Source organism: Cryptomeria japonica, chromosome 11 (assembly GCF_030272615.1).
Source record: "Cryptomeria japonica chromosome 11, Sugi_1.0, whole genome shotgun sequence".
NCBI classification, from domain to species: Eukaryota; Viridiplantae; Streptophyta; class Pinopsida; order Cupressales; family Cupressaceae; genus Cryptomeria; species Cryptomeria japonica.
In genome coordinates this window covers 705,260,290-705,270,295 of record NC_081415.1, presented here as the reverse complement: position 1 = coordinate 705,270,295, position 10,006 = coordinate 705,260,290, and the positions used below count along the sequence as shown (strand labels likewise).

The window sequence follows — 10,006 nt, the reverse complement described above, 5'->3', positions numbered from 1 at the left end:
TAGCTTAATGCGGAGAATCATTTCTCGCAGTACAAGCCCAAATTCTAAAGGACAAGAAAAGCAAAGCATTTACGAATTCTCTAACAAAGAAAGGAACCATTTAAACCTAGACAAAATGTGAAACATAGCAGAGCTGAATCAAAATAGTTTACAGTCTAAGAGAGCTTCTACAAGTATAACTCAACAGAGTTATTATGGAAATGTAAGACTTAATTTTAACGTCTTCGTGCTGCTGTCTCTCTTTGGGCATTGAAATAAATGGCAGCAACGGGTAATCCCAGTCCGTTACTCTCTGCAAATGCCCTAGTTTTGAAACGGCGACGTGAATTTGGAAGATCTACTCTTCCCTTCCCACTTTGCTTAAACAGTGTCAGCACATATCGATGGATTCCAACCATCGGATTCGGACTTTCATAACCAATGATTTCTCTACCTGCAGAACAATTGTGATTTAATTAGAACTGAACTGGGCAGAATAATATCTCTTAAAAGAATATCTCATTCATATTCATGATAGATCACCTTGATCATTAAAAATCTCACGCAACTACAGATATTCATGATAGATCATGGAGTGTGAAACCTTGATCATTACAGATAATATTGACATGGATTGAAGGAATAATGGATTTTAAACTTTGAAAAACTAAGGGGATTTATCTCTGCACCAATGAATATGGTATACACTTTATTCTACCAAATTACTGGCAGTGTACATGGGAACATCTTTTAATGGAGCTTTAATGCCACGTAATAAGGTGTTATTCTTCGTGCTTACCAAAAGAGGTGGATTTTGTCCCCGGTATATCAGTCACTAACCTGCACAAATTAAACACACGGTTGGCCCTCATTCTTTTAACTATAACAAAGACATTTTAATTCCAATCCATGAAATATATACCAGTGGAGATACTCCCTGCCGGTGGGATCGCTAGGATTAGGAGCATCTGGGTCAGTCATTATCTACAAAACAAAACAAAACAAAATCCCATCTAAGATCGAAATATAAAACCCATCTCACATTGAAACAGAAAACCCATCTCAGATACATATGATTTTTTCAGCTTTAAATTGGAAAACATTTAATTATTAAGCATATAAATTTTTCATAATTTATATTGTATTTTATTGTTGTTTTTGGATTTGATTATGTATTTTTTGTATTAATGTTAGGGATCATATTCCATATCTATCAACAGGATGTTAAACAGCTCAAGAAATAAGATGTTCAAATTCTACTTGTAAAAAAGCTCAAAGAATAAGATGTTCATATTTTACTCCTTGAACTCGCTTACATTCTCATAATAGATCATAGAATATCATCTTAAAATTTGATACAAAAAATACACAATCAAACTCAAAAACAACAACAATATCTAATTATTACCAAGGTGAAAAAAGAGCCAAATTCACCACCAAGAAGTTCAACTAGAGGTGGAGATATAATAGAGGACGGCAAGAACTCAAAGCCATTTTTGACCTCCATGTCTGTGTTGTACACCACTCTCATCTTAATCGTTGGAGTGAAGGCATCGAGAACATCCCCAATTACTCCCGCTAAATTCAGCGGTTGTATCGATCTAGACATGATTTTCTCCAAGCTTTTTTTTTTACAAAGCGACTGAACAAGACTGCCAGAAGGACTTAGCGAAACTTGTTCGTTTGTCTTGTTGGTGCTCCCATGAGAGCCACTTATACTTGATATTTTCAGGCTCTTGACGAGGATAAAGTTAAAGTATCATCTTTATGCCAGACTCCATTTCCAAATATGGCATAGTTCGGCTGGCTTCTACAATTAGAAAAATTGGTTCAAGAATTGTGGCAGTTGGTGTACATATAAAATGATAACAAATAATCATGCACTTTGATAGTGGCTGTGGGCTCCCTTAAGTCTTTTAGTCATTCGATGACATATCGAAGGAATCTTTAGTTGAAGTGTTGAACTCTGAAGTTTAGAGTCATTTCAAAACACATTGCAAGTTCTACTTAGTTTCATGTTTCTTTCGAGATATTACATTAATATAATTATATATTTGCAAATTTTCTAAATTTGTATGAAATTGGATTTTTTTTTATCTGTTATTTATTTTTGTTTATATATATTTTCATATTTTATTGTTATTTCAATTACTTTTCATTTTTTTCAATAGTTTATAATTATAGCGCCCTTCATGATGGCATACTCATTTCATAGACAAATTGTATTGTTCTACTATATAGGCATGGTCTTCTACATTCACAATTGATCTCGAATTTGTGGATCTTATCCTTGAGCTTGTGAATTTTAAATTCAATTTCAGCTCACTCCCACCTATTTGCTAGTCATTATTATATGACTACACACATGCTTGTGTAGTTTGTTACCATATATCTATAGTTAAAGGCATTCAAGTACATTCATTTAATCATTTGGGAATACCTTATTGTACCCTCAATTAGTGGATGAGATGACTTGCAAGTCTTAGATAAAAATGAGTGATTAAGAATGATATTGTAGAAGAGATCAAGGTCTTAAATTTGAAATATAGTTTCCATAGTAATTGGTCCAACCTATGTGGGTAACTTTATGGCACCTTAAGATTCATGCTCAACTTCGATGTATGATTTAATATTAATCTTCCTTCTAGGATCAACAACATCATCAAGATATCCTAACTATATTACTAGATTAAAGGAAAAACTATTGAGTCCTTCTCCAACATCTATTATGTCACATTTGATTTTAGTTTTATAGATAAACTCTTCAATGTGGAGTGCTAGGTGTTGGATGTATTGGAAAGATGATCTTTAGCAACAAATATGAGTGATTGTGCAAAAGACATTTGTCGTACCATGGATTTTCAATTATTTATATTAATGTCATCAGAGATACAAATATCTTGATTTACTTTAAATAGTATTTATTTGTTCATAAGAGCGATGTGAAGTAGCTTCAAAATAGATATGTGTGCTAGTGTTTTTCCAATGTGGCCAAAAAAGTTATATTTTCCTATAGATGGGATTGAGGATGAGGCTACTTGGATGGTGACATGACCACAATGAATAGTGATAATGCAACTGGGGAATTTTATGGTCATGGTAGCTATATGATTGAGTGTGTCATACTTCCTTTTTTTTCTTCATGTTCTATTAAAATAATTATTAGTTTCTTATTTCATTATTTGGACATATATATTTATGTCCTTGGGATGGAATATGTTGATGATATATGATAATATTTAGGGTTATGCTCTCATATATACTATCAAGGTATAAGAATTTTTATCATATTGAAGTATTATATAAAGAAGCTTTATTCTTGTATTGTAACTATACTAATTTTATGATATGTTGAGCTTATTTTTAGTGCTCATTCTTTATGACCAATTTCTTTATTTTCTACTTTACCATTCTATTTTCATTTTCAATCTCATTATGGTTAACCCTAATATTATTTATATTTAATCATTCTTCTCCCACTTTGATTCCTCCTCAATACCAATCTATTCTCCATCTTTTTATTTTTATTTCACACAATTTTTATTTCACCATGTTTCTCCAATACAACTAGGATTATACTTTTTTGTGCTTTAAATTTGTATTATTTCATACTATAGATCCATTTCTTGTATTTTTCCATTAATTTGTCATGTGGACCATGCGTAAACACACATAAGGGAATAATAAAGATCATCTCACATTTATTCATTTAAAAATAATTATTTTGAAAGAAATTTGTAGGTCATTTATTGAGTTTTCTATGCATACATGATAGATGCAACTAGAAATAAATGTAATTAAAATGAAAAGATCAAGGTCCTCTGAAAGTTTGAATATTTATAAGAAATAAATATATACTCCTAAATATATGTGCCCACTTATGTCTACTATTTTTTGTGATTGAAATTAGTTTTATGTTAGATAGTTCATTGATTCCACAATAAATTATTGTTAGTAATTTATAAATAGGATTTATAACTTCATTCTAACATTATCAACTGAAATCCTTCCCTAGTATTTTTATGTTTTTTATCATCATTTGGATAATGATATTAACCAAAACGTTTGTTTTATCCCAATTTTTTGTATTATTTTTGAATTTCTCTATTGAATTAATTATTCATTACATTGTTATGAACCTCTTCGCAAGTTTTGTGTCAATCTAGATCAAGTAATTTGCCTATAGACAAGGTGACAACCTAGGTGATCTAATTTTTATTATATATCATAATATTCTCTTGAAAACGTATCTATATTTTAGACATAATTTATGTATCATTTTGTAATATTTTTTATGAAATATTCCATCTATTTATAAGTGCATTCAAATCACCAATTCATTTCAATCAATTAGTTGTAGGTTTGAAAATGCCCATTTCCATTTCTTATATTTCTTATCTTGTCTCTCATCTTTTTAAATGTAGCCAAATGACACCTTGTTTAATGGCAAAGTCCATGTTTGTATTTTTAATTACATACACACATACATTAAGGTATTACTGATAGAGTTGTTTGTTCAATTGAGAATGATTTGGGGGGTATAAACTCGACCCTTCCATTTTCTGCATCTGCTAATCCTTTTGCGGTTTTGGCTACAATGGAGTTGGGTTTTGAAGATAATCCAATTATCCTAGCTTCTCCAAAGTCATGCAAGAGTTTACCAATTGTCCAAATAACTCCGGTTTTTTCACAATCTGTGGTTTCTCCTAGGAGAGGTAGGCCTCCAAATATTCTTAAGACTCAAATGGAAATTGATGCTGGAATTCAAAAGACTTTGTCCCTTTCTCCTGCTGGTGGGCAAGGGAGGCATTCAATCTCTCTTGGTAGGCCTAAGAAAACATGCCTAACTCCTGTAAGTGTAAAAAGAAAGAGAAGTAAAAGATTTGTGACTAGTCCTCCTGTGACAAGATCAGTGGCTATGAAATGTAATTTGCAAGGTTGCTTTGGGGAAAGCAAAAATTCTTTGATTAATGGGAAGAGGGGAGCTTTGGTCTCCCCTCGAGGACAATGAGAATTATTTCTTGGAATGTTAGGGGCTTAAATGCCCCTAACACGAGACGCTTAATTAAGTCCCAAATGGAATTAATTAAGTGTGATATTTTTATGTTGCAAGAAACAAAGTTGTCAAAGGAGTCTGCTGATTTGGTTTTTTCATCTTGGAGAAGGTGGAATTTTCTTTCTTCTCTGGCTTGTGGTGCTTCAGGAGTTTTGGCACTGCTTTGGAATAATTATAATATTGAGGTACAATTAGTGGCATCTGCTACAAATTGGATGTTGGCTTTAGTTATAAGCAAGATTTTGAAGGTTAAATTATGGATTTTTAACATTTATGCTCCATCAAGAATTCAAGGGAAGAGTAAGTTATGGGGTGAATTAAAGAGGATTTCTTCTCCCTTAAAACATGGTTCCTTTATTATCTTTGCGGGTGATTTTAATGCTATCACTGATTTAGATGAGAAAAGAGTAGGTGTTTTCCATAATAAAAGGATTATGGATGACTTTGGAGATTTCATTTTTGATATGAGCCTTTTTTATTGTAAGTCTCAGAATGGGATTTTCACATGGACAAATAGGAGAAGGGATATTTCTCAGATTGCTGAGAGATTAGATCAGTTTTTGTTATCTGAGAATTGGATTGATTTAGATTTTGAATTATTTTCTTCTATTCTACCAGTCTTGGGTTCTGATCATTTTCCAATTTCCCTTTCAGTTATTGAGGATAAGGCTTCTTTTAAGTATGCATTTAAATTTGAGCCCATGTGGTTTAGGGATTCTTCCTTTTTGCCTCTACTTATTAAATGGTGGAATTTTGCTCCTTTTTGTTTTGGGTCCCGTATGTTTCAGATTGCTAAGAAGTTAAGTTATTTGAAATTGAATATTAGGTAATGGAATATCTTGCATTTTAATAACATTTTTTAGGAGAAACAAAGGATTCAAGATATGATTGAGTATCTTAATACTCATGTGCTTCAACATGGTATGGTGCCACAAGTTTTTGATGAATTGAAGTCACTAAAATTACAACATGAAGAGGTGTTAGCTAGAGAGGAAATCTATTGGAGACAAAAATCTAGAGAGTTATGGCTTTCAGATGGTGATAGGAACACAAATTTTTTTCATTCTTCAACTAGGATTAAAAGATGTAAGAATAGGATATCTTGTATTCAGTGTCAGAATGGGAATTTATTGACAGAGCCAGAGGACATTGCTTCAAAGGCAGTTAGGTTTTTTAAGTCATTATTATCTTCAAAAAATAGAAATCTCAGCAGTGATATTATAACTAATATTCCTCCTTTAGTATCTTTGGAAGACAATAAGATGTTTATGTCTCCCTTTTCCTTAGAATAGGTTAAGAGTGATATCTTTTCCATGAATCCGGATAAAGCTCCGGGACCAAATGGTTTTACTCCTTTATTTTTTCAGAAATGTTGGGATTTTGTGGCAAATGATGTTTTATTGGCTCTCGAGGGAGCTAGGAGAAATAGGTCTATTTTAAAAGAACTTAATACTATAATGATTGCAATTATTCCTAAAAAAGAGGGTACTAAGACTTTTGCTAACTTCCGCCCGATTGCTTTATGTAACACTTTGTATAAGATATTTATGAAGGTAATTTCCCTTAGGTTGGCAAAAATTCTACCTAGGATCATTTCATTGGAGCAAGGTGGTTTTTTTCCCAGAAGGGAAATGACAGAGGGTGCAATTGTAGCACATGAGGTGCTGCATTCTATTTCCACCTAAAGAACCCCGACCATGATACTGAAACTAGACATGATGAGGGCTTATGATAGAGTAGAGTGGGGGGCTTTATGTGCTATTCTTGAGAAGTTAGGTTTTTCCAAGGCTTGGGTCAAATGGATTCATGCATGTATTTCTTCTACAAGATTCTCGATTTTAATTAATGGTTCTCCTTGTGGTTTTTTCACTTCCTATAGGGGTTTGAGACAGGGAGATCCCCTTTCACCCTTTTTGTTTATTCTCCTAGCTGGAACCTTTAGTTGGGCTATTAGGGTTGTTAAAGTGGGGGGGCTTTGGAAAGGTATAAGGATTCAGAATATTCCCCAAAGTATTTCTCATTGTCTCTTTGCAGATGATACTCTATTATTTGGACATGCTTCGTTAGTTGAGGCAAAACTGATTAAAGGAATAATACAGAATTATGCATCATTTTATAGTCAAAAAGTGAATGGTGATAAATTAAAGATTTTTTTCCTTAATACATCACAACTGGTTCAGCATAGGTTGCAATCCTTTTGGGGATTTGAGACTGGAAAATATTCCATGTACTTACCTTGGGATTCCTTTCTTTGTTAAATAGGATAAGATTGGTTTTTGGTATAATATTATTTCAGTCATTTCTTAAAGAATTCTCTCATGGAATCATAGATGGTTAACTTTGGCAGGTAAAATTGTTCTCATCAAGTCTGTCTTGAATGTTGTTCCCATATATCTCATATATGTTTTGAAGTCTCCAAAAGAAGCTATTGTTAGTTTACACGATACTCTTAGAGATTTTTTTTGGAACAATAATAAAGATGGCAAGAAGAAACTCCCTTTAGTTGCATGGGATAAGGTATGTTTGCCTAAGGAACTTGGGGAAATAGGAATTTGGAGTCTAGAGAATCAGAATTTACCCTTATGTGCTAAGTTGGTTTGGAAATTATATGACAAGCCTAGCTCCTTATGGGGATATGTCATGCCCAAAATCTAGGGCAAGAATGGGATAATTTTATTTTTTTTAAAGTCACAACTTAAAACATTAATTTGATGAATATAAAATACGATAACATGGTTTGTCTTAACTATGTTTAGAGTTAACTTTAACTACTAACTAAAAAAAAATCAAAATCATTAAGATTAAAAGCGGAATACCAAATGAAAAGTTTAAAATTAAAAGCGGAATATTAAATATTTACATTTTGAAACTTCTACACAGTTGATTTTAAAATAATCTAATATATATATATATATATATATACTTACTGTATAAATAAAGTAAATAACATAATTTAATATACTTAAAATAGTAGCTCTAGAAACTATTTATTTCCTTTCATTAATTTCCTAGTTGCTAAAGGAAATAATTAGGCTAACTAAATATGGATTTTATATTCTGCAATAAGTAAATAACAGTGTTTAAAAATTTTAGCAGCAACTATATACAAATGTGATTATTTAAATTAGATAGACCATCTAGTTTCTAATATTCAAATCTCTGCAATTAAATATGTGATTTTATTTTCTGCAACTTTATCTATCTAGAATCAATTCAGCTTATCTTTAGAGATACGCACATAGGAAATAAACTGAATATTTATTTGCATGGTAACATGCATGCTAATCTATATTTTTTTTTTCTATTTTATTTCATAAGCATAAAGGAATTAAAATAAATTTCTTTCCTTTAAAAACTTTATATACTCAACAAAGATTATATTTCAAAACTCTTAGGAAACTAAATCCAGAATTATTCACTTCATTTCTATAGAATCTAAAATATTACATTTCTTTAAAGTACTTTTAAAAGACTCTATTGTCATTTTACAAATAGGTCCCTCATTATTAATAAATGAGGACTTTTTCAAATAATCATTACATATACAAATAATTTTCTGCAACAAATAACACCTGCAACCTTCCACTTGCCCTATTCTTTTCTCCCAATAATCTACATTTTAAATCAAATCTATGACAATGGAGTGCTCACCTCCCAGCCTAGTCTAACCAGTAGCCACCCCCGGGCTTGGAGAACCAAGCCTTATACAGGTAACACATATGCAACACAAAAGATAAGGGGAAACACAATCTCAAACATAATCCCAACCTAGGCTACACTACACCACACATTGTGATGTCTTTTCAAGGGTGGTAGTGGACCAAGTACCCTGAGGAGACTGCAAGTATGGTAAAACATATAGCCACCTCATGGAAAACCAAATACATAAAGAATAACAACCCCACATTCCTTATGACCCCCAATGCATAAACAAGCCATGCAGCAAGGGTCACATAAAATCCCTTGTGATCACTCTCATAATGAGAGCCTCTCACTCAAGGGTTGTCACATCTACCACCCACAAGACCATCCTCTCTCCCAAGAGTAGGAGGCATTGATTACTCCCAAAACACATAAAACGCATAAGCAGAAAACACCAAATAAATTTCCAAAGAGTACATGCAAGAAAAACTAGCCTTTTATACAAGCATTTCTTTCGATACAACATGCAATAAGAATACATTACAAGAAAGGTACAACCAACCTTCAACTGCCCAAAGGCATGCTAGTTTTGTTGAGGATGAGAAGCCCAATTCCACAAGTCTTTTCTTTCTACCCTTAGCCAACTTCCCAATTCAAAATCTATTATTTTTGTTTTCAAAATTCCTTGTCTCCAAAAATGGAGAGTGGGTGATTTCCCACTAATTTTCTAATTCTTGCTTAAGAAGACCCTAGTGAGAGTTCTCACAAGTTTCTAAAAAATGAAAAGGAAGGTAAGGTAAAATAGGAAAGGGAACTCTCATTCAAAAAGGAAGGTTAACAACTTAGTTCAAGCATTTTAACTTCAATTTTCGCTCAACTTAGGAAACCCACATTTTAGGGTGTCTAAGTGGTCACATGAGAGTTGGTATATGCCTAAAATTACTCCTAACCCTTAGGTATACCTTATGGGCTTTAGGAAACCCTATTAAACTACCCCTAGGTGTCCATTTAACCCTTTTTCAACCCATCCGAAGTTAATTTTCGGGTCAAACTTAAGCTGACCATCCCAAAGATTCTTTACCCAAGGCATTTATGGAATCGTATTAAATTAAATGAAAAAGCTATAGTTAAACAACTCCCTCCAAGAGACAAATTTAAAAACTCAAACATAAGTCAAAACATGTGTCAAGTGACACAAAGAAAATACTTTTACAAAATTATACATGAAATCTTGTCTCTTGTTGGATTTACACAAATAAACAAAATTCAATTTAACATTCATGCAACAATTACTTTCACGAATAAAATATGATACAAACGGGGTGTTGT

The 10,006-nt window shown here is 32.4% G+C and overlaps 1 protein-coding gene across 1 annotated transcript; it reads right to left on the bottom strand.

Annotated features, from left to right (window-relative positions):
* Window positions 1-215: 215 nt before the first annotated feature.
* On the bottom strand, window positions 216-1,594 carry LOC131067131 (CEN-like protein 1). The gene is made up of 4 exons (XM_058002063.1): window positions 1,388-1,594; window positions 902-963; window positions 779-819; window positions 216-433 (listed from the first exon to the last, which is right to left on the bottom strand). Exons 1-4 carry the CDS (start codon window positions 1,586-1,588, stop codon window positions 216-218), a joined length of 522 nt encoding a protein of 173 aa, XP_057858046.1. The 5' UTR covers window positions 1,589-1,594.
* Window positions 1,595-10,006: the final 8,412 nt, after the last annotated feature.